The following is a 25,659-nucleotide window of genomic DNA, read 5'->3' on the forward strand; positions in this document are numbered from 1 at the left end:
TACCAATTATCCTTCCCGCCATCTTAATTAAGCGCTGAAGCTTGACTTGGTCTCGCACTCGCATGTTTCCGAACACGCATATCAGACGAAAGGACAGCACACACTGCAGGACAGATTTATAGAACATTTGTAAGATATGGCGGTCAACATTAAAATGGTTTAGTTTGTGTAAAAAACACATTGTCATGATGTAGTCAATCTCCTTGGGGAGAGGCCGGTTCTGCCATGATGTAGTTTACCTCCAGTGGATTATACAGACGCTTCTAGACCACCGACTGCCATTTCTCTGAATTCATGGTTCAAATTATTTCACATTGAATATGATGTCCTGAAATTAATTTGAAGAGCAGTCAATTCTGACAAATGACATAACATCTATGCACTTACAGTGAAAGCGCAAAAAAATATAGCAGGCAATCCGAGTTATAGCTAACTGGCCAAAGATCAAAACCAGTTTGCTGATTGTGATATTTATGTTTGATTACTTACCTTTGCCTTTTTATACCTTTAATTAACCATTGCATTTCCAGACCCCCACCAGACACTTCAACCCCCTGTCTCCCTTTCTCTGCAGGACTGTCACTGAACTGTTCTCCATCACCATCAGGGAGCCAGGTGGCAGCATGAGAACACATCACGGCTGAGAGGTCACCAACATGGAGACGGACAGCTACACCCCGACCCCAGTCCCCACCGACTGGGCTGGGATGGTGGTGAGTGTCGGGGCCCTGGAGGCGGTCTCAGGGGGGAGTGTCTCCTCCAGCACAGCCTGGTACATGCCCTACTCCCTGGGCTTCCAGGTGTCCTTGACTGCCTTCCTTATGCTGGAGCTGGTGCTGGGCTTCAGCAGCAACATGACGGTGCTGGTGCTCTACTGCTCTCAGTCCAACCTGGTCGACTCGGTCAGCAACATGGTCACGGTCAACCTGCATGTGCTGGATGTGGTGTTGTGCGTGCTGTGTCTGCCTCTGACCCTGGTGGTGGTGCTGCTACCCCCAGGGCCAAACCTGGCCCTGCTCTGCTGCTTCCACGAGGCCTGTGTCACCTTTGCCTCCATCTCTACTGCCATTAACGTGCTGGTCATTAGTGTGGACCGCTACGACATCTCCGTCCGACCCGCCAACCGGTTGCTCACCCCGCGGAGGGCAGGGCTGTTGCTAACTGCTGTCTGGGCCACGTCTCTGGCCGTCTTCTTCATCCCTTTCCTGGAGGTGGAGTTTCTCACAGGAGGGTCGGAGAATGGGAAGCACATCCCCGCCTCATCCTCCTCCGCCGCCACCACCTTGGCGCCAGTGTGGCGTAACCGGACGCTGCTGTGTGTGGGCGGCCAGGGCTACCACACAGGCTTGGCCATGTACTACCACCTCCTGCTGCAGGTGCCCATCTTCTTTACCACGGTGGCAGTCATGCTGTTCACATACTCACGGATCCTGCGGGCCTTGAACATTCGCATCGGCTCCCATATTAAGAACAGCCAGCGCTTCAGGCGCCCACACTGTAGGGGGGGCCGTAAGAGACAGAAGCAGAAGGCAGGGCTGGGAGTGATAGAGGGAGGAGAGCAGTGTACAGACACAAGCAAGCCGCTCTCTCACCCTCCCTGCATCCCCCCCATCTCCACAGCCACCTCCCCCCCAGCCCTGTCCTCAGACCCTCTGGTCAGCTTAGAAGGCCCTGCCACAGCTGCCCCTGTCCCCGGTCCCACTGTCCAGGCGTCTGTGTCGGCCATCATTGCACTGCGGCGGGCTGTGAGGCGTCACCGGGACCGGCGGGAACGCCAGCGGCGCGTCTTCAGGATGTCCCTCCTCATCATCTCCACCTTCCTGGGCTGCTGGGCTCCTCTGTCCATGGCCAATTTGCTGATCCTGGGCCTGGGCCCCAGCGACACCCTGGTCAGCATGCGCCTGTGGTTCCTGGCCCTGGCCTACGGCACCACCGTCTCCCACCCACTGCTCTATGCCTTCACGAGGCAGAAGCTGCGGCGTGCCCTCAGGGCCAAGGTAAAGAAGCGGGTGGTGTCCCTGCTGCAGTTGGACCCCTCGCCAGGAGGGACAGTCATACACAACTCCTGGGTGAAGCCAAGGAAGGGATGTCAGTTACGGCTGGAGGGCAGCGACGCCACTGGCCGTTGCCTGGCAGAGCCCCTGTGAGAACAGCACAGACTGAGTGTGTATAACACTACTGACAGACCTGCTTGTTATACAGGTCTGTTTGAAGGTAATTGACTCTTCACTAAGCCCCTCCCTCTTAGTTATTGTTCCTGCCTCGTCAAGATTTTCCCAGGAAGCCAAATTCCTCATTCAATCCACTGGAGAAAACCCATCACAATGATCTCGAACTGTGTTTTTTATACACAATTAAATGAAACAGACTACCCCTTGCTGATTAGGAGACTCTCGGGTACATTGTGGTGGACTCATCACAATCGCTTTACAGAAACCTGATAAAAAATTAAGCTTTTAGTCTGGCTAGCCACTGCCATGACTCAGCATGCAGTCAGCTACCACTTTTGGACAGTTGTGTACCCAATTGTCGTACATGAGTAAAAGTAAAGATACCTCCATAGAAAATTACTCAAGTAAAAGTCACCCAGTAAAATACTACTTGAGTAGAAGTGTAAAAGTATGTGGTCTTAAATATACTTAAGTATCAAAAGTAAAAGTATAAATAATTTCATATTCCTTTTTATTAAGTAAACCAGGCGGCACAATTGTCTTGTTTTTTAAATTTATTTACAGATAACCAGGGGCACACTCCAACACTCAGACATAATTTACAAACTAAGCATTTGTGTTTAGTGAGTCCGCTAGATCAGAGGCAATATGGGATGTTCTTTTGATAAGTGTGTGAATTGGACCATTTTCCTGTCCTGCTAAGCATTTGAAATATAATGAGTACTTTTTGGTGTCAGGGAAAATGTATGCAGTAAAAAGTACATTTATTTTCTTTATGAATGTAATGGAGTAAAAGTTGTCAAACTATAAATAGCAAAGTACAGACACTACTTAAGTCGTTTTTTGGGGGGGTATTTTAAAATATTTTTACTTAAGGACTTTACACCAATGCTTTTGGAGCTAACTAGTTCTCCCGATCGTATCCTGATGTCGACAGCAGATGAGAGTTGTACTCATAATAGGCCTATAGATAATTTAGCTAGCTGACATGCATTTGGAGAAAACAAGTTATATTAACTGGCTAGCTAGCTAGTGTTAGCAACGTTTTTTAATGGTGGCCAATGAGACTGAGAGCTAGCTAGTAAACAATACAGCAAAAGTATAATTTTTGAAAAATACTCCAACAGGCTCTGCATTTCAGGAATCACAGTAGCAAATACCCCTAGTGCACTGTTAAATTATGTAGCCATTTAAACAATTAATTTTGTGAGCAAATCTATCTGATTTTTCCACTGCCCTCATTGGCTTCCATGCGTTTGAAACGAAAACTTGTCAGTGGATGTTGGACACACGCTTGGTTAGAGACCAATGGTGCATTCATGACAAGTCAAACTCGAAACCCCCAAGTTAAAATTAACTTCAGTTATTTGTGTAGAGCTTCCAATTGATTCTGATTAGGGTTGCAAGGGGAGGGTATATTACTGGAAACTAAGTTTACCAGAATTTTGACATCTTTCAAGTATTTTATGTAATCTATCACAAGACATCTAGTGGCCCTTTTGGGTACTTCAGATTTGTAAAGATGTCTATAATTATGTCTGGCCCTCTGTGTGGCCTTATCACATGAGGACCATGAAATAAGATGATTTAAATAAAACAATTACTGACACAGCTGTTAAACATTATCCTTAATATAAACCATCAACTTAGTGAATACCATTGGTGTTTAATATGAGAGTTTCAGTATGAAATGTACACTTATTTATTTGACTATGAAAGTATGTATTTGTTTTCAATGTTTTTGGATCAAATTGGTGGCAGATGTGAAAAAGGTAAAGAAGTGTTTGGAAGAGTTTCAGAGTTAATTGAAAATAATGCCATTGTTGATTTGATGCTTTTTTTCATTAATTAGGCTATTTTGTCTTGACATTTCTTTATATATGAAATGTATTCATATATAGTATACATTTTTTATATCTGTGTCCATATTGTCCATGAGTTTCTACTAGATAGACTATCTACTGGAAACTCATGAACAATATGGACATAAATATGAAAAAGGAATACTATATATATCAATTATTCAAGTATACATTACCGAAGTTACAATAGATTGCCATATATTTTCTGTTAATTACTGAAGATTCCAGTACTTTGGTAATCTACGAGTAGTTTTGCAACCCTAATTCTGATACTTTCCAAGTGGGAAACTCGGTCCTCATCTTTCTATAATAAGTTTCCATGTCGTAAATTTCTGAGTTCCAAGTAGTCGTAAATGCACCACAAGGACCCTAGGTTCCGGTCTATTCCCAGAGAACTTTATTTTTATATATTAAATACTGTACATGTAGACTGCTTAGTTATTGCAGGTGAACTGAAGTCTGACCAAGACAATTCTCATGGATGGCCCCATAGAGAAGTCAAATGTGAAAATTCCTTTAGTCATCACCTTTGTACAAAAAAACATCCATTGAATTATTATTATTGTCACTGAGGTCGATTTATTTTTTTATTACTCACAGGCGAAGATATTAACATTTTGCATTCATGCTCTGACATCATGAACCAGCTGTCCAGGGGGAAGAGCCTGTTGGTTTGTCTACCTGATACCGCCAAATATTTTTTATAACTAACCCAAGATAGACCACAACCTGTTGTTTACAATGGGAGCAAATTAATCGTAGTGGGCAGAACAAGCAAGGAGTTGGGCAGATCCTATTGGCGCGTTCTAGCAAACCTTTGCATATTTCAGTTATTGAACAACTACTCTGAAGTGCGCATGTGCAACAAGTCTTTACGTTCTTCCAAACAATGCGATGTCTTACCACTCTGGCAAAGGGTAAAGTCTACAACTTTTTGTCCGCTCTGTTGATAAGAGATTTTAGTTTTGGGAATTGAATTGAGATCAAATATTTAATTGATGAGAACATTTCAGACAAAATCATTCTCGTTCCCTCTTCTCCCACTGCCGGCCACTGGGCTTCCAATATCACGATTTGGTAGTGAGTGGAAACGCGGATGCTTCACATTTATACATTCGGTGAAGTATCTGTCTCATTGTTCTATCTGTGATACTGCTGTTTGTCCAGTGCGCAAGCATAGTCATTCTGCTAAATGCCGATGTAGAAAGATGGCAACAGCCACAAAACGGCGATTGTAAAGATTATGTTGAAAACCACGGTCGTCCAATTTGGACGCTGTTTCCATTCCATATATACCAGAAATACTTTAAGAAATGAGATGGGAACCTCAATGGCCAATGAATGGAGGAACGTAAAAGGCCCCGCTCAGCAGACTTTTGATCAATTGAGTTCACGTTGTCAGGCCACGCAATCCCTTCTAAAGGTAATGATATGAGTCGAGAAACCTGCCCATTTTCCTGAAAAGTACCAAATGTCCCGATTTGAAAGCTATATGGTTATTATCTCCCATCTTGGAAAATATGTATAAATGTTGTGTTTTATTAGCTAGCACCCAATTGACTCCCATTCACTCCATGTCCCACTCCCAACATCGCCTAGAATGCACGGCGCGGCCCCTTGACAACGTACGGGCAATGTACACAATAGGTGTTAATATACGAATTGAATGGATTTTCCCATCTCATTTCTTAAAGTATTTCTGAGGTATACCTCAACGTTAGAGACCGTTCCTATCCAACGGAGCACTGCAATTGGTTGCCAAAAAATCTGGGGCGAGGCTTATGGAATTGTCAGTAATACACTGTAGCATCCACCTCGGGGACATAGTACAATATAACCACCAGCAAACCAGTGCTGGATTTCAGAAACACAATTTGCAACACTATAGTCCAACCATGTTGTTGCATCTCTGTGTCCTCAGCCACCTTACTCTGCCTCCAATACTAATACATTATTTGTAAGAACAAACAAAGCATAAAAGACAAGATAATGACAGGTCAAACATTGGTCATCTTTAATATACTAAAGTGTCTGTTTACAAATGGAAACATATAATGTATATCATTGAGTACACTCCCTAGATGCTTATGTAACTTCTGTACAGTATGAGTCTATTTAGCCAGCAGAGGATCAAAATGCCACCCACTCAAGCTTTCGAAAGCAGCTTCCAACACAAAAACATTGACACTCATAGATACATAAATACAGATCCTTGGGATCTGCTAAATGTCACCGATGCCTTAATTCTATTAAGAATGATTCATTGATTCTGAATGAGAATATTAGTACACGTGTATATCCTTCCTGATATAAGACTTAACTATACTCTTAGAAAAAAGGGTTCTTCGGTTGTCACCTTTTGGGTTCCAGGAATAACTTTTTGGGGTTCCATGTAGAACCCTCTGAGTAAAAGAGTTTTCAAAGGGTTCTCCTATGGGGACAGCCGAAGAAGAACTTCTCGGTTCTTGATAGCACTTTTTTTCTCCTCTAAGATTGTATGTACATATTGTGAACACTATCAACTATTCATATGTAAATAGAGGGGGGGGGGGGGGGGTTAAATAACTTACTGCTGTATGTAATAGACAGTGTTGCGTTGGATAGTTTGTAGTAAACAGATGTTTTCATATTGACAAACTTCCATAAAGCTCATAAATGTGTCTACTCTTTGGCACTGAATTTGTAATCATGTATTGATAATTATTTATTGCGGTGTACTGTAAATTAAATAGACATTGACATTACTTATTCAATGTGATTTCCACCTTGTCTATTGATCCCCAAATCATTTGGTCATGTAACAAAGAGTGATCTTGTCAGCCCCTGTGTCAAACCAATTCAACACCTTTGCAGATACAAAGGTCCCTAGAGCTGGTGTAACTGAACAGGAAAGTGTTTTCCCCATAATTGTCCTGTATGAAACAAAGGTAGGTTTTTGTACTTCTGGTATATTTACGTTTGTTTGTTTGTTGTTTACAAAAAATTGTAATAATACATGAAAATATAGGACTGAAAGAGTTATACGTGTTGATCAGGTAAAAACAAAACTGAACAACACTTGGCTTGTGTTTGATTTCTGCACAACACTGTTCTGTGGTGTACGACCTTCATCCTCCTGTGGGACTTTCGATTTATTGTCATAAAACCTGAGACAAATCTTATGTATTTATGGTAGGCCTACTGAATGCTCACACCTGGTGTATATAGGCATGTATTCATTGTATAACTTCTAATTGTGTTTTCTTGTATCTGAATACATAGAAAGACACTGACCATATCAATAAATTTGACTATTGTATTGGGGCTTTTGTTTGCAGTCAGTTACCTTTTTATCTGGCTTCTCTACTCCTGTGTTCTTGTCATCTATAGGTTTTTCAATAGGAAGCACATTTCATCCCTGAATAAAGATGGTTTCACACACATTGCTATATGAATAAATACACTTTATGGCTCTACAAGTGACTCACGGCATTATACCTAAAGCGGACATTCCCATTGGCTGCCTGGTGTTGCGTTAACAGAAATTCCATGCAGCCTTTTTAGTTCAAACACCGGAAAGTGAGAGAAACTACACCATGATATAAATCCTCATTATTTTGTTTAACAATTTTTAATTTGAGCTTAATGTCTATAGCCTATACTTTCTCGTTCTAAACTTCTAACAATGATCGCGAGAGCATCTGCCCACCAATTTGAAGGCTCTGATGCAGTTCCAACTCTGTCACCGCCAAAACATCTGCTATGTGGGTGTCTGCTATCACCGGTTAACGCTTGATCTGATTGAATCTAGGCCTTAGACTACATGGTTTAAAATTGCTTGGAGTTGAAGACTGGGGAGCTACAGTGCTTAATGGAAGTATTTCATTCATTATAAAAATGGGCTAAGGGAAGGCCTGCTGTGAGGCCTTAAGCTGGAGGCAGATGAACATACACAGCCACCTACACTCACTTACACAAACTGACACATACTGTAGGCACATACTGTAGGCACACTCACCTGCAGAATGTAATCATGCACCCATGTATATCTTTGAAATAGACTTACAATAATGCCTTTGTGTCTTTTTGTACTGTAGGCTCTGAGACTGCCTTTTCCCATACTATAATAAAAGACAAAGCTCACATATTCATATAATGTGTGTGTACAAATGATGGGTTCTCTGTTGCTATGAGCAATAGGCCTATCTACAGTTTGAGTACAGGCTGAAGTGTGGTGTGGTGTGGGAGATGGGAAAAAATACCTCTTCAGCATGTCAAAGGAAGTTGTGTGTGGGCTGTAGCTGTTGCAGGGTATGCAAAGAGCAGGAGCAACAGTTCAACAACCAACAACAGAGTGAGCTGCAGGCACTACCCACCAAGCAAAATTACATTAGATGTCTTTTCCAGACGTTGAAGTCCTGTGCATTTTAGGTGCTGAATGAAAGGTTAAAATACATCTTCTCCTGACGTCAATAAAATACGTCTTATATGGATGTTGAAAATGTCTTATTCGGAAGACGAAAATACCTATTTTACAGACGTTGAAATCAAGCTAATTTCCAGTTCTGAATGTAAGTAGAAAACATGTCATTTACAGGCAACTTTTTTGGTCATTGATTCTATACCCAAATTTGAACTGCACATACATTCTCAGTAAAATAATCATATCACAATAATACTTTTTCAATCCTATTAATACAGGAGCCAACAGAATATGTATTATTACTTCCATCTGTCACAAGCAGTTATTTTAGCGTTTTCAAAAGCTTTAAACTGGCAGCAATCATGTTCAAAGCAGTCCAACCTACAGTACAAACCAACAGAACAGTTAACATTTTCAGTAACGTTTTTTTTCTTTCTATGACTGTGATATGTTGTAGTTTATCTACCTTAGTTGAATGCAATGACTTTAAGTCGGTTTTGACCCAAATGTAAATGTGTATATTTTTGCAAAGCATGCTGGGTATTGCTCTAATGAGCGCCGCCCCCAAACAAGTACACATTTCTGAATCAATCATAGATTTATAGCACAGGAAGTTGGTGGCACCGTTATTGGGGAGGGTGGGCTCGTGGTAATGGCTGGAGCGGAAACTTTGAAATGGTAGCAAATAAATCAAACACATGGATCCACATGGTTCCCATTATTTGCCATCCTCCCCTCAGGCCAGAAGTCAGTGGAGGCTGCTATGTTTCATAAGTTTGAACATCACAGTACCAGTGTTGCCAATTTAGCGACTTTGTCGCTATATTTAGCGAATATCCAGACCCCTGTAGCGACACATTTTCAAAAAATCGACTAGCGACTTTTTCTGGTGTTATTGGAGACTTTTGGAGACTAACGTGAAAGCACATATCGTTCTTACTCTTCTCAACGAGCAGCGGGTGCTGCTGTGGGCCCCACCCCGTTCCAAAGCACTCACAGGCGGCCCAGTCCTCGCGCTGCAGTCCCTTCCAGCTGCAGTCAGAGCAGGAGATATTCACCCCTCCGCGTCCAGACTGCAAATGAATCACGCATGCGGGAAGCCGCCGCTGGCTGTAAAAATGTTTTTTTTTTGTCTAAAATAAATCACCGTACAAAAATAAATCACTGCATTTGACTCACACAGCCTCAGTCATTTACTCACCTTGTCCACTGTGTGTGTGCCTCTCTGTGACATAAGCTAAACATCTAGCTGGCTAGCTCATCATGTCTCAGTCTAAACTGTACACTCAAAAATACAGAAAGGAGTGGGAATCAAACCCTGAATTCAAAGGCTGGTTGAAGCCATTTATTGGAGATGATACACGGGCATACTGCCTGTATTGTAAGGCTGATTTCTACGCCGAACTTAGTGATGTAAAAAAACACATGACAACTCAAAAATATACTCAAAAAGCAAAGACTTACAACAGTTCCATCCGAAACAAGCTGCCATTTATAGTAAAAAACAATTGACTGCAAAAAAAGGCTGGCATGTGATCACATTGGAGAAGCATGGTGTTCTAGCATCATACTTTCTGAACAAGTTGGTCGCAGATGTGGGTGACCAGCGTTTCAGCCTCCTCCTCCTCGATGAGGCAACGGATGTAAGTGTTTCTAAGTACCTGGGGGTTGTGATAAGGTACTTTAGTGACACCAAGCAGACAATTGTATCAACATTTCTGGGGCTTGTTGAGTTGGAGGGAGGAGATGCCAGATCTATAGCCCGTGCTGTTGTGGCTTTCCTCGAGACGTGTTGTCTTAAAAAAGAGCAACTCCTGGGGATAGGGACTGACAATGCCTCTGTTATGACTGGGATTAACAATGGGGTCCATAAAGTGCTGAAGGAGGAGTATGGCCTCAAATATCTGGTTCTTATTCGCTGTATGTGCCACTCTGCAGCTTGCTCATTTGAAGTTCTAAACATATTTAGGGTGTTTTTTACTCACTTTTTTGTCTTTCCCACGACATTAGTCATCTCTCCTACAGCGTCCATCACAATTACATGCACATGGCCAATTATGCAAATTGGGCGATGACGTCATTTAGCGCCTTCTAGTGACTTTTAGGATAGCCAATAGCTACTTTCCTTCCTGAGGAGTTGGCAACACTGCACAGTACAGTAAAGGCACAGTTTAGTACAGTAGAGTACAGTACGATATGGTACAGGACAGTTTTTTTTCAGTAGAGTACAGTATAGTTTAATTCAGTAGAGTTTATTACAGTAGAGTACATTAGAGTAAATAGGGTACAATACAGTACTACTGTGCTTTATTCTACTGTTCTGAACTATGATGATACTGTAATGTACTGTACTGTACTCTGCTGTGTTGTTCAAACTGAATTAATTATAGAAGCTATTTGGACCAATTCAAGGTGAGTCCGGACCAGACCAAAGCGAGATCAATCTAAAAGATGTCGCCGTTGGTAAATGCTTAGTGGGTAATGCCTGTCATAAACATCTAGTATTATCCATATTGTATTTCATAGCCTCTTGGTCAATACTATTTTGTTTACAATGTAAGACAGTATTTTAATACAATTATACAAAACGTTTGAGTAGCTATGTAATGGGGTGCAGTAGTTTAGTTATATCTTTAGCCTTATATCGACCTCTGCAGGTTTATCTGTTAAACTACATGCAAACGAATACCATATCCCATAATGCCTTGGAGATGTTCAAATTGTCTGTTGTTTTCTAAAGCAATATGCCAGCCGAAATAGCTCAGTTGGGAGAGCGTTAGACTGAAGATCTAAAGGTCCCTGGTTCGATCCCGGGTTTCGGCAGAGACGGGACTGTGAAGTTACTTTTACAATTTCACAAAGAAAATGGACACGGTTATACTGTTCAAAAATAACAAGCTAGCGAACAACGACATTTCAAACGCCACGCAAGCCGAAATTGCTCAGCTGGGAAGGCGTTAGACTAAAGGACCCTGGTGCGATCCCGAGAGACAAGACTTAAAGAGTACTTTAACAATTTCAGAAATAAAAGGACACGTTATATTGTTTGAAAATACATAGCAAGCTAGCTAAAAAATACAATTTAGATTAAGCTATACATCGATTTGATTAGTAGGCAATTACTTGTTCTTCCTCCAAGTAATGTACATTTCGGATTACTTATTTGATTAATAATGGCTGATAACCTAGCTAGTCGTACTCTTCTGAAACATCGAATGCTCGATATCCTCCCTGACAACGGTGAGTCGAGGAAATGTCTGGTTGCGACAACCAATCATATCGCCGTCTGCCACCAAGAAGTAACCAATAATTGCACTCCCCGACCAATTCGTGACACCAGTGCAACCAATAGGTAACCAATATTGACCAATAAGGATAGAGCTATGGCGGGATCTTTAAAAGCAGAAAGAGTGCCTTGGAAAATATATGAAATACATCTTAAATACATCTGTTAGCGTGTTATCTTTATTTTCTGAAGTAACGTTAGCTATGAGCTATGGCGGGACCTTTAAACGCTGGAAGAGGACAATGGACAAATATATTTCCTCAGTTAATTTTCGCGGGTTATCTTTCTTTTCTGAGGTAACGTAAGTGACATCTTTTTGTTGTCTGCTGTTTTCATGTTAAACCCACTATTTCCATACTGTTAGGGTTGCGTCAATTCGAATCTGGTATCAGGATAAATATGACATTGAGTCACCGATTGTATACTATGTATTTTTTATTAGGTAAGCAGTAAGTGGTAAATGCAAATTTCGTATATACCTGCTCTCTGTCCCACCTCGCATGGCAAACAGAGAACTGACTTGTTCTTGACAAAGATATTATAAATATTCTCTGACAGAAATAGTTCCTGCTTCCGAGCCGGCCTGTCAGTAGAGACTGGGCGTGGTTTAGACTCACCCAGCCTATCGTTGATTGTTGTCGTACGAGCTGGTACCAGCCCCCAGGCGCTCCAGTTGATAGATGTAACTGTTGCTGTGTCGAGTATCTATGCGCTCATTCCCTAGATACTGTTATCACATATCTGACTTCTGTTATTGTTAAGTTTGAGTTCTAACAAAAAACAGTCTGTGGTTTGCTACACTACGTTCTGTATGTGTCTGTTTTTATGTTATTCTGTATTTTTCCATCATGAGAATGGCCCTGAAACTGTTAACAATGTTTCAAGTCCGCTATGTTGCATAACACATACATACATCCACACAAGCCAACAGCAGATAATATTAAATCACATATATGGTAACGGGCTATAGTGCATAACACAGAATCCACATAATACTAATGTGGAGTTATTTTCTTATTACCGTAGATAGCTATCTAAACAAACTGGGATTTTTTTTAATAGCTTTTATAACTTGTGAAGTTCCCTGGTTCCCAGAGGTCCTCAACATCCTCACTCAGGTCATTGCTGGTTGGAAAACTTCGCCCCTCCCAGAATCTCGACAGGACAATAAGGAAGCTCATGTCTCCTCGAAAGTTTCAGCCTAGTAAGCTCTATATTATGTTAATATAAATTATATCATAATGATGATGCTTTAGTTTATGGAGATAATAGAGAAGTAAAACAAAGGATCATATTTTGTTGGTGTTTAATCAATTGATCTAATTTATTTAATAGGTCTACTTTTCAGCCCTTCCATCCTCTGAGCCTGATGATGGTGAGCTCCTTATGGCAGCTTGAGTCACAGGAGTCAGACGAGTATCAAGTTTATTACATATAGTACTCACTGCTCAGCCTCTGAGTCTTATTCTATGTGTTTGTGTGGCATATTTATAGTGATGACTTGCATTTCAAATGATGTACTAGGCCTACGCAGTATGTCTCGTGATATGATAACCTGTTATTTGGGGAATGTATCATCCTTACAGTATTTCTTGTGTGGGGATGTTGTCTTTTCTTTTCATGGAGAGACATATGCCTTCCCAAGGGATGGCAACACATTTTGCTTGATGTGGACCGTAAGTGGGTGTCCAAGGCATTGTTCAGGTGGTTGGGGAATGGGATTCCAGAGATGGACTTTGCCAGGGTTGACAAAATGTGGTGGGACCCTCCACCACCCCTCGTCTGCAGCTCAGTACTGGTGATGGAGAGGTACTTTGCCCGTCCTCTGCTGCGATGGATGCCCAGGAAGCTCTGGCAGGTGAAGCTATATTGCCCAAATTCTGACTGTGAGAGGGGGAGCTGACCACACCAGGACTCCACCAGAAGATCAGGCAGGTTGTTGATGGATCCTACTATGTGGCAGTAGGAAGGTCATCAGTGGTTCCTTACATCGTTCCACACAAATTCACTGGTAATGATTATATATTTCATAATCTAATGATGTTTGTATTAAATTTAAAAGCTGCAACACATTTCTCTTTGTGAAATATATTATATAATTATTCCATACTCAGTCCCACCCCCCCTACCAGCTTTATGAATATATTCTCATATATTTATGTTGTTTTATTTCTTTAGGGAAGCTGATGGGTTTGGAGTACCTCTTCGATCAGACTGGTTTGGTGCTGCAGGATTGCAAGGCTGCCATTGAGGAACTGGAGACAGGTAATCCTTTTTATTTAGTTCACCTTTACATAACCAGGTAGGCTAGTTGAGAACAAGTTCTCATTTACAACTGTGACCTGGCCAAGATAAAGCAAAGCAGTGCGACACAAACAACAACACAGAGTTACACATGGAATAAACAAACATACAGTCAATAACACAATAGAAAAAGACTATATACACAGTGTGTGCAAATGGAGTAAGGAGGTAAGGCAATAAATCGGCCATAGTAGCGAAGTAATTACAATTTAGCAAATTAACACTGGACTGATAGATGTGCAAGTAGAAATACTGGTGTGCAAAAAAGTAAATAAAAACAATATGGGATGAGGTAGGTAGATTGGATGGGCTATTTACAGATGGGCTGTGTACAGCTGCAGTGATCTGATGTCCAAGGGGAGTATGATGAGGGCTTTGTTGAGCTTATGTAACAGTTCCAGTGCTGGAGACAGCCCTGCCTCTTGTTGGCACCTTTCATCCTACTCCCACCCCCTTTACCAGCTTCTAGTCCACAGCTGCATCAGTCAGTCCCCTGTCCTATGTTCCTGTACTGGCTAACATTACTCCTTAGTCCATGGACCAACAATGTTGTTTTTAAAGTGTGAATTGGCTCTGGCAGTCAAAACAGCCAAATACTCAATCTAAACGTGAATTGATTCTCAATTCCGGTACGGTTCTAGAAACATCAATCACATCAAAATCATTTCAAATGCAAAATACACACTTACTGTGCACTGTTTTAACACAGTTGCAGCCAACCTTATCTTTTTAGTGACAACATGTTAGTGGCGTCCGTCTTCCGTTTTACATATAGCTGTTAGGAGATGCAGGTCGCTTTTTAGCACAGGTAGTTGACTCAGAAAACACACGCTGTAACATGGAGATATGTCCGTGTGGTAAGGTAACACTAATCCTATAAAGGTATGTATAATTTTAACCTTTTGTTTAGAGCGTCAGGGCTCAAAGCAAAACTCCCCCGCACAGAAGACGCCTTCGTCCAACGATTCTTATGTGTAATCTAATGGAACTGAGTCATGATCAACGGCTATCTCAGGAGAAGCAAAGCGTTGAAATACAAAGTAAAAATACAGTGAGCTCCAAAAGTATTGGGATAGTGAAATGTTTTGGGTCTGTACTCCAGCAATTTCGATTTGAAATGATACAAAGTGCAGACTGTTGGCTTTAATTTGATATCGAGGGCACGGACAGAGGCCCATATATGTGTTAGGAGACACCTGTGCCGGGTCTCGGGGCGCGGACAGAGGCCCAGCTGGTGGTGGAGTACCCCGTACAGGAACGGACTAATGCGGGTAGAAGTGTGGACTGGATGGTGGGGTGGGACCTCCAGGTACTCCTTGAAAGTCATCTGATTGGCAGCATGTTATTTTTTTGCATCACTCTTCATCGATGCCACCAAATACCCAACATACCACAGAGCATTTTTAACTACCCACTTGAAGGTCTGCTTCCTGTAAAGGCTGAACTGCATCTTGTGTTGACCCAACAAGTGTGCCTTGTTGCTGGGTTGTCACCTCGGAGCAGTACAGCCCTCCGCAGAAGTTCATTAACCAGGTCGGAGTCCGAAAGGTACAGGCAGGCTCGAGGTCAGGCAGGCGGGCTCAGTGTCAGGGCAGGTAGAAAAGGTCGGAACCGGGAGGGCTAGAAAACAGAGACTAGGAAAAGCAGGAGCACTGAAAAAACATGCTTGTAGGCATGACTAGACAAGACAAACTGGCAACAGACAGAGAACACTGGTATAACTGCACTTGGAATAATGGGGAAGATGGGCGACACCTGGAGGGGGGGGGGGGGGGTGGAGACTAGCACAAAGACAGGTGAAACGGATCAGGGTGTGACAGTACCCCCGCCACCTGGCGTCGTACCTGGGTGCATACCTTGTTGACCGGGGAGCCGGCGGTGAAAGTCGACGATGAGGGCCGGGTTCAGGATGTCCTTAGCGGGAACCCAGCACTGAGGTTATGTTCTTCTTGCTCCTCGAAGAGCGGGGGCTGATGCCCTTCGAGTGCTCCATGGGGTGAGAGCCCAGTGGCCGAGCAGGGAAGAGTGTTCCGGTGTACTCCACCCACCCAAGTTTCCGGCTCCAGGTGGTGGGGTTGGTCAAGACGAGGCACCTAAGCGTTGTCTCCAGGTCTTGATTGGCACGCTCCAACTGGCCATTGGACTAGGGATGAAACCCGGAGGACAGGCTGGCCGACGACTCAATGAGGGTGCAGAACACCTTCCAGAATCGGGATGAGAATTGAGGACCACGATCAGAGACCATGTTGACAGGGAGTCCATGGATTCGGAAGACGTGCTGCACCATGAGCTCGGCCGTCTCCTTGGCTGAAGGTAACTTGGGTAGAGGGATGAAATGAGCGGCTTTAGAGAACCTATCTGCTACTATCAGAATAGTGGTGTTGCCATCAGACGGAGGAAGCCCCGTGACAAAATCCAGAGATATATGGGACCACGGGTGATGAGGAACAGGGAGTGGCTGAAGGAGGCCAGCCGGAGCTTGCCGTGGTGTGTGCTCAGAATAAGACTCCATGCATGTGTTGACGAAGGCTGAGACGTCAGGAACCATAGTGTCCACCAGAAGCGTTGTCTGAGGATGGGTTCGACGGGAGCTGGGATGGCAGGTGAGCTTGGAGGAATGAGCCCATTCCATGACCTCAGATTGGGCCAAATATCTGAGTCCTGGGACCCCCCTAGGGTCCGACTGGGAACTTTGTACCTTGCGAACCAGGCTCTCGATACCCCAGACAACTGTACCTGCAAGACATGAGGTAGGGAGGATGGTTTCAGACTCCGAAGGTGTGGCAGCGGAACTATACAGGCAAGAGAGCGTCAGGCTTCACAAACTTGGACCCTGGGCGGTAGGAGATGGTGAAGTGGAACCTAGTGAATAACAGAGCCCAATGGGCTGCCTAGAGTTAAGGTGCTTGGCGGTGTGGAGATATTCTAAATTCTTATGTTTGGTCCACACCAAAAATGGATGTTCCGCCCCTTCCAGCCAGTGCTTCCACTTCTCCAACACCATCTTGACTACCAGAAGTTCCCGATTTCCTACGTTGTAGTTTCTCTCAACGGAGTTGAGACAATGGCACAGGAAGGCACAGGGATGCAGCTTTTGGTCCTAGGCAGACCGCTGGGACAGGACGGCCCCCACTCCAATGTCAGAAGCGTCTACCTCAACCATAAACTGATGGATGAGGATGGGGGCTGTAGTAAACCAATGCTTGGTCAACAGCTGGGGACCATGTGAACGGCACCTTGGAAGAAGTGCGTGCAGAGAGGGGAGCCGCCAGGGTGCTACAGCTGCATTATGGATGTGGGTTGGGGCCAAACCACCACCACTCTCACCTTTTCAGGATCAATAGGAACATTCCCTTCAGTGACGACGTATCCCAGAAAGGAGATAGTGGAGTGGTGGAATTCACACTTCTTTGCTTTCACAAACAGCTGGTTCTCTAGGAGGAGCTGAAGGACCTGTCAGACAAGGAGGATGTGTTCTTGAGCAGAACGAGATAAAACAAGGATGTCGTCGAGGTAGACAAACGCACAAATCGATTCAACATGTCACGGAGCACATCACTGACCAGGGCCTGGAACACTGCTGGTGAGTCCAAATGGCATGACTCCGTGTCAACTAGCTGCATTGAAGGCTGTCTTCCACTCGTTTCCTTTGTGTATTTGTCATGGGCTGTTCTAAAACTACTTGTGCGTTGATGTTGCTAACCATTTGTTTACATTTTGTTCAGTCATGTTACCTCATTGGTTAGCTAGTTAACAACCTGGTAAATTTACCAGTATATCCAAACATTTAGGGGCACAGAAAGAAAGGAAAAGGTTTAGCTTCAGGTGATCTATGATCATATCAAGGGGCCAGGGTTCTGGTCTAGAAGCATGGCTCCTATAGTTTTGCTTCGGTACTGCAGTTTAACTGACGCCCGACCAAGAAAGACCATTTCCATAGACAGTCACATAGAGAAGTCAGATTTGAAAATTCCTAATGAGACACTTTAGTCATCACCTTTGCACAAAACATCAATTTAATTATTTTAATAATTGTCGCTGAGGCCAATTTTTTTTTCTCCCTCCCATCACTCACAACCGAAGACCATGGCATTGTTGAATACTTGTTTCTGATTGGCTTGAAGGGCATTCTAGAGCGTGCATTATTTTCCTAGAATGTACAGTATATTTGCACGGTAGAATTCAATGGCTAAAGTGCATTCTTACATGTCCTATGTTTGAGCTGCTTTTGAACGCAAAAGTCGAATTGAAAACATTGACATTTTGTAATTCAATGTTCATAATGGCAAGCTAGGACTGATGGTTTGGTTAACAAAACTAGCAAGTGTCTTTTGTTTGGTTACCACGGCAGCTACTGTAGTTATCTAGTGAACTTGCAAGCTATTTCAGTGGATGTTGAACACATTACTAGTGCCATGGTATATAAAGGATAACTAACAGCTCTGTACATTGTCTGGAAAATAATGCAACTCTGTAGGTCAGTTTCACTCCGCTAGCACGTCGTGGAACACATCTACGTCATTCATTATTTTCCATAGAACACAGGACTTAAAAAATATATATATATATATATATATATATATTTTTTTCCCCTTTTTCTCCCCAATTTTGTGGTATCCAATTGTTTTAGTAGCTACTATCTTGTCTCATCGCTACAACTCCCATTCGGGCTCGGGAGAGACGAAGGTTGAAAGTCATGCGTCCTCCGATACACAACCCAACCAAGCCGCACTGCTTCTTAACACAGCGCCATCCAACCCGGAAGCCAGCCGCACCAATGTGTCGGAGGAAACACCGTGCACATGGCAACCTTGGTTAGCGCGCACTGCGCCCGGTCCGCCACAGGAGTCGCTGGTGCGCGATGAGACAAGGATTTCCCTACCGGCCAAACCCTCCCTAACGCGGACGACACTAGGCCAAATTTGCGTCACCCCACAGACCTCCCGGTCACGGCCGGTTACGACAGAGCCTGGGCGCGAACCCAGAGTCTCTGGTGGCACAGCTGGCGCTGCAGTACAGCGCCCTTAACCACTGCGCCACCTGGGAGGCCGAACACAGAGGCTTCTTGATTATTCCTTACATATTCATCTGCCTGTCATGTTTTTGGATGAAGTGATGATGTTGTTGCTGCTCCCTGTGCACACTGAGTGCAGTGTGATGTTAGTACGTCTAAACCGGATGCAACCTGGATATAGACAGTCCATGAATCTGAATCTGCGTATGTGAACGTGAGTAGATTACCTTGCAAACAATGGTCGGACATCTTGGACACAGTCTCCAGTTCTTATTATACTTCAGTGGATCATATGGTGAATGAATGACAGATCTCTTGCATATCATTATCACAAACCTGATGTTAAAGACGTTTTCAATGTAATGCATCTCAATCGGATAATAGTGCTTTCACAATGTAGAAACCTAAAATTCAACAAATTACTTAGTAGTTTCAGGTATTCGTATCAACATTTTAGCTTTTATAATAAACTGTGTTCCATATTAGTTTTCTAGTGCACACCATGTGCTTCAAAAGTAGCTAAAATTCATGTATCCCCCATTTTATATACATTTTTTCCCCCTCCTAGTACTTCTAAGTTTTTAAAGTTGGGAGCACCCGTGATGTGAAGGTTTGCTTTTGATTTGATTCGCAGTGTAGCACTTTGGTGTATAAATAAAATGTCATGCAAACAAAGCCCCTTTAGGCCATTATCAGATGTTATTTTGTCTTGACAGAGCTCTATGTAGTATTTGGTAAACAACATGACCAAAGTAGGTGCATACCTGCTCATCAAACATCTCATTCCAAAATCATGGGCATTAATATGTCCCCCCCTTTGCTGCTATAACAGGATCTACTCTTTTGGAAAGGCTTTCCATTAGATGTTGGAACATTGCTGAGGGGACTTGCTTCCATTCAGCCACAAGAGCATTAGTGAGGTCGGGCACTGATGTGGGGCAATTGGGCAGAGCTCGCAGTTGGTGTTCCAATTCATCCAAAAGGTGTTCGATGGGGTTGAGGGCAGGGCTCTGTGCTGGCCAGTCAAGTTCTTCCACACTGATCTCAACAAACTATTTCTGTATGGACCTCACTTTGTGCACGGGGACATTGTTATGCTGAAACAGGAAAGGGCCTTCCCCAAACTGATGCCACAAAAGTGGAAGCACAGGATCGTCTAGAATGTCATTGCAAGATGTAGCATTAAGATTTCCCTTTACTGGAACTAAGGGGCCTAGCCCGAACCATGAAAAACAGCCATAGACCATTATTCCTCCTCCACCCAACTTTACAGTTGGCAGTTAGCGTTCTCCTGGCATCTGACAAACTGCCAAATGGTGAGGTGTGATTTATCACTCCAGAGAACGTGTTTCCACTGCTCCAGAGTCCAATGTAGGCGAGCTTTACACCACTCCAACCGACGCTTGGCATAGGCTTGTGTTTGGCTGCTCGGCCATGGAAACCAATTTTATGAAGCTCCCGACTAACAGTTCTTGTGCTGACGTTGCTTATAGAGGTAGTTTGGAATTCTGTAGTGAGTATGGCAACCGAGGACAGACGATTTTTACGTGCTTCAGCACCCCTCCTGTTCTTTGAGCTTGTGTGACCTACCACTTCGCAGCTGAGCCGTTGTTGCTCCTAGACGTTTCCACTTCACAATAACAGCACTTACAGTTTACATTTACATTTACATTTAAGTCATTTAGCAGACGCTCTTATCCAGAGCGACTTACAAATTGGTGCGTTCACCTTAAGACATCCAGTGGAACAGCCACTTTACAATAGTGCATCTAAATCTTTTAAGGGGGGGTGAGAAGGATTACTTTATCCTATCCTAGGTATTCCTGAAAGAGGTGGGGTTTCAGGTGTCTCCGGAAGGTGGTGATTGACTCCGCTGTCCTGGCGTCGTGAGGGAGTTTGTTCCACCATTGGGGGGCCAGAGCAGCGAACAGTTTTGACTGGGCTGCGCGGGAACTGTACTTCCTCAGTGGTAGGGAGGCGAGCAGGCCAGAGGTGGATGAACGCAGTGCCCTTGTTTGGGTGTAGGGCCTGATCAGAGCCTGGAGGTACTGAGGTGCCGTTCCCCTCACAGCTCCGTAGGCAAGCACCATGGTCTTGTAGCGGATGCGAGCTTCAACTGGAAGCCAGTGGAGAGAGCGGAGGAGCGGGGTGACGTGAGAGAACTTGGGAAGGTTGAACACCAGACGGGCTGCGGCGTTCTGGATGAGTTGTAGGGGTTTAATGGCACAGGCAGGGAGCCCAGCCAACAGCGAGTTGCAGTAATCCAGACGGGAGATGACAAGTGCCTGGATTAGGACCTGCACTGCTTCCTGTGTGAGGCAGGGTCGTACTCTGCGGATGTTGTAGAGCATGAACCTACAAGAACGGGCCACCGCCTTGATGTTAGTTGAGAACGACAGGGTGTTGTCCAGGATCACGCCAAGGTTCTTAGCGCTCTGGGAGGAGGACACAATGGAGTTGTCAACCGTGATGGCGAGATCATGGAACGGGCAGTCCTTCCCGGGAGGAAGAGCAGCTCCGTCTTGCCGAGGTTCAGCTTGAGGTGGTGATCCGTCATCCACACTGATATGTCTGCCAGACATGCAGAGATGCGATTCGCCACCTGGTCATCAGAAGGGGGAAAGGAGAAGATTAATTGTGTGTCGTCTGCATAGCAATGATAGGAGAGACCATGTGAGGTTATGACAGAGCCAAGTGACTTGGTGTATAGCGAGAATAGGAGAGGGCCTAGAACAGAGCCCTGGGGGACGCTAGTGGTGAGAGCGCGTGGTGAGGAGACAGATTCTCGCCACGCCACCTGGTAGGAGCGACCTGTCAGGTAGGACGCAATCCAAGCGTGGGCCGCGCCGGGAGATGCCCAACTCGGAGAGGGTGGAGAGGAGGATCTGATGGTTCACAGTATCGAAGGCAGCCGATAGGTCTAGAAGGATGAGAGCAGAGGAGAGAGAGTTAGCTTTAGCAGTGCGGAGGGCCTCCGTGATACAGAGAAGAGCAGTCTCAGTTGAATGACTAGTCTTGAAACCTGACTGATTTGGATCAAGAAGGTCATTCTGAGAGAGATAGCGGGAGAGCTGGCCAAGGACGGCACGTTCAAGAGTTTTGGAGAGAAAAGAAAGAAGGGATACTGGTCTGTAGTTGTTGACATCGGAGGGATCGAGTGTAGGTTTTTTCAGAAGGGGTGCAACTCTCGCTCTCTTGAAGACAGAAGGGATGTAGCCAGCGGTCAGGGATGAGCTGATGAGCGAGGTGAGGTAAGGGAGAAGGTCTCCGGAAATGGTCTGGAGAAGAGAGGAGGGAATAGGGTCAAGCGGGCAGGTTGTTGGGCGGCCGGCCGTCACAAGACGCGAGATTTCATCTGGAGAGAGAGGGGAGAAAGAGGTCAGAGCACAGGGTAGGGCAGTGTGAGCAGAACCAGCGGTGTCGTTTGACTTAGCAAATGAGGATCGGATGTCGTCGACCTTCTTTTCAAAATGGTTGACGAAGTCATCTGCAGAGAGGGAGGAGGGGGGAGGAGGATTCAGGAGGGAGGAGAAGGTGGCAAAGAGCTTCCTAGGGTTAGAGGCAGATGCTTGGACTTTAGAGTGGTAGAAAGTGGCTTTAGCAGCAGAGACAGAAGAGGAAAATGTAGAGAGGAGGGAGTGAAAGGATGCCAGGTCCGCAGGGAGGCGAGTTTTCCTCCATTTCCGCTCGGCTGCCCGGAGCCCTGTTCTGAGTTTACTTAGGCAGCACTAGCAGGGCAGAAATTTGACACACTGACTTGTTGGAAAGGTGGTATCCTATGACAGTGCCACATTTTAAAAGTCACTGAGCTCTTCAGTACAGGCCAGGATAAGAAACAGAATGGTGCTAAGCACAGGCAAAATCCTAGAGGAAAACCTGGTTCAGTCTGCTTTCCAACAGAAACTGGGAAATGAATTCAACTTTCAGCAGGACAATTACCTGAAACACAAGCCCAAATCTACAATGGAGTTGCTTACCAATAAGACAGTGAATTTTCCAGAGTGGCCGATTTTACAGTTTTGATTTAGATTTACTATTTATGGCAAGACTAGAAAATGGTTGTCTAGCAATGATCAACAACCAATTTGACAGAGCTTGAAGAATGTTGAAAAGAATAATGGGCAAATGTTCCACAATTCAAGTGTGGAAAGCTCTTAGAGACTTACCCAGAAAGACTCACAGCTGTAATCGCTGCCAAATGTGCTTCAATGAAGTATTGACTCAGGGGTGTAAATACTTAAGTAAATGAGATTTCTGTATTTCACTTTCAATACATTTGAAAACATTTCTAAAAACATGTTTTCACTTTGACATTATGGTTTATTGTATATAGATGGGCGAGATAAAAAAAAATGTATTTAGTCCATTTTGAATTCAGGCTGTAACGAGACGTATGTGGCAGGGACTCGAGACAATCACGGATTAAAAAGGGAAAACCATCCACATCGTGGACATGGACATCTTGCCTGCGTGCCCTCCAGGACAAGCTAAACACCTTCCTCACCCACTTCGAGGGAAACACTGTGCTACCGATGCAGCCCTCTCCATGAACTGTTTTGCTATCATGCTAAACTACAGGACTGTTTTGCTATCACAGACTGGAACATGTTCCGGGATTCTTCCGATGACATTGAGGAATACACCACATCAGTCACTGGCTTTATCAATAAGTGCATTGAGGATGTCGTCCCCACAGTGACTGTACGTACATAGCCCAACCAGAAGCCATGGATTACAGGCAACATTCGCACTGAGCTAAAGGGTAGAGCTGCCGCTTTCAAGGTGTTGGACTCTAACCCGGAAGCTTACAAGAAATCCAGCTATGCCCTGCGACGAACCATCAAACAGGCAAAGCGTCAATACAGGGCTAAGATTGAATCATACTACACCGGCTCTGATGCTCGTCGGATGTGGCAGGGCTTGTAAACTATTACAGACTATGAAGGGAAGCACAGCCGCGAGCTGTCCAGTGACACGAGCCTACCAGATGAGCTAAATCACTTCTATGCTCGCTTTGAGGCATGCATGAGAGCGTCAACTGTTCCGGACGACTGTGTCATCACGCTCTCCGTAGCCGACGTGAGTAAGACCTTTAAAACAGGTCAACATTCACAAGGCTGTGGGGCCAGATGGATTACCAGGACATGTGCACCGGGCATGTGCACTGGCAGGTGTCTTCACTGACATTTTCAACATGTCCCCGATTGAGTCTGTAATACCAACATGCTTCAAGCAGACCACCATAGTCCCTGTGCCCAAGAACACAAAGGTAACCTGCCTAAATGACTACAGACCCGTAGCACTCACGTCCGTAGCCATGAAGTGACTTTGAAAGGCTGGTCATGGCTCACATCAACACCATTTTCCCAGAAACCCTAGACCCACTCCAATTTGCATACCGCTCAAACAGATCCACAGATGATGCAATCTCTATTGCACTCCACACTGCCCTTTCCCACCCGGACAAAAGGAACACCTAAGTGAGAATGCTATTCATTGACTACAGCTCAGCGTTCAACACCATAGTACCTTCAAAGCTCATCACTAAGCTAAGGACCCTGGGATTAAACACCTCCCTCTGCAACTGGATCCTGGACTTCCTGATGGGCCACCCCAGGTGGTGAGGGTAGGTAGCAACACATCTGCCACGCTGATCTGCAACACTGGAGCTCCCCAGGGGTGTGTGTTCAGTCCCCTCCTGTACTCCCTGTTCACCCACGACTGCATGGCCAGGCACGACTCCAACAGCATCATTAAGTTTGCTGACGACACAACAGTGGTAGGCCTGATCAACGACGAGACAGCCTATAGGGAGTAGGTCAGAGACCTGGCCGGGTGGTGCCAGCATAACAACCTATCTCTCAACATAACCAAGACTGAGATTATTGTGGACTACAGGAAAGGAGCACTGAGCACATCCCCATTATCATCGACAGGGCTGTAGTCGAGCAGTTTGAGAGCTTCAAATTCCTTGGTGTCCACATCACCAACAAACTAGAATGGTCCAAACACACCAAGAAAGTTGTGAAGAGGGCACGACAAAGCCTATTCCCCCTCAGGAACTAAAAAGATTTGGCATGGGTCCTGAGATCCTCAAAAGGTTCTACAGCTGCAACATCGAGCGCATCCTGACCGGTTGCATCATTGCCTGGTACGGCAATTGTTCGGCCTCCGACCGCAAGGCACTTCAGAGGGTAGTGCGTACGGCCCAGTACATCACTGGGGCAAAGCTTCCTGCCATCCAGGACCTCTACACCAGGCGGTGTCAGAGGAAGGCCCTGAAAATTGTCAAAGACCCCAGTCATAGACTGTTCTCTCTACTACCGCATGGCAAGTGGTACTGGAGTGCCAAGTCTTGGACAACAAGGCTTCTCAACAGTTTTTACCCCCAGGCCATAAGACTCCTGAAGACTACCCGGACTATTAGCATTGTGTGTCTCCCCCCCCCCCCACACACAACCCCTCTTTTACACTGCTGCTACTCTCTGTTTATCTTATGCATAGTCACTTTAACTATACATTCATGTACATACTACCTCATTTGGCCCGACAACCAGTTCTCCTGCACATTGGCTGACCGGCCTATCTGCATTGTGTCCCACCACCTGCCAACCCCTCTT

The 25,659-nt window shown here is 44.7% G+C and overlaps 2 protein-coding genes and 1 non-coding gene across 3 annotated transcripts in view; all 3 read left to right on the plus strand.

Annotated features, from left to right (window-relative positions):
- Positions 1 to 578: 578 nt before the first annotated feature.
- Positions 579 to 6,584, plus strand: LOC115137952 (G-protein coupled receptor 22-like). The gene has a single exon (XM_065000130.1). It carries the CDS (start codon positions 657 to 659, stop codon positions 2,145 to 2,147), a length of 1,491 nt encoding a protein of 496 aa, XP_064856202.1. The 5' UTR covers positions 579 to 656; the 3' UTR covers positions 2,148 to 6,584.
- A 4,601-nt stretch (positions 6,585 to 11,185) lies between these two features.
- trnaf-gaa (transfer RNA phenylalanine (anticodon GAA)) lies at positions 11,186 to 11,258 on the plus strand. Its single transcript has one exon. It is a non-coding gene; the product is annotated as a tRNA-Phe (tRNA).
- Positions 11,259 to 12,429: 1,171 nt separating this feature from the next.
- LOC115137959 (inositol hexakisphosphate kinase 2-like) overlaps positions 12,430 to 25,659 on the plus strand; it is a 54,630-nt gene continuing 41,400 nt past the window's right edge. The window contains exons 1-3 of the mRNA XM_029674313.2: positions 12,430 to 12,925; positions 13,057 to 13,732; positions 13,900 to 13,986. The gene's annotated coding sequence lies outside the window, so the exon portion shown is untranslated. The remainder of the gene's footprint in view (positions 12,926 to 13,056; positions 13,733 to 13,899; positions 13,987 to 25,659) is intronic.

This window comes from Oncorhynchus nerka, linkage group LG2 (assembly GCF_034236695.1).
Source record: "Oncorhynchus nerka isolate Pitt River linkage group LG2, Oner_Uvic_2.0, whole genome shotgun sequence".
Lineage (NCBI taxonomy): Eukaryota > Metazoa > Chordata > Actinopteri > Salmoniformes > Salmonidae > Oncorhynchus > Oncorhynchus nerka.

What these genes read in the sequence shown, in the direction of transcription:
- LOC115137952 (XM_065000130.1), top strand. Translation starts at nt 657, where the DNA reads ATGGAGACGGACAGCTACACCCCGACCCCAGTCCCCACCGACTGGGCT.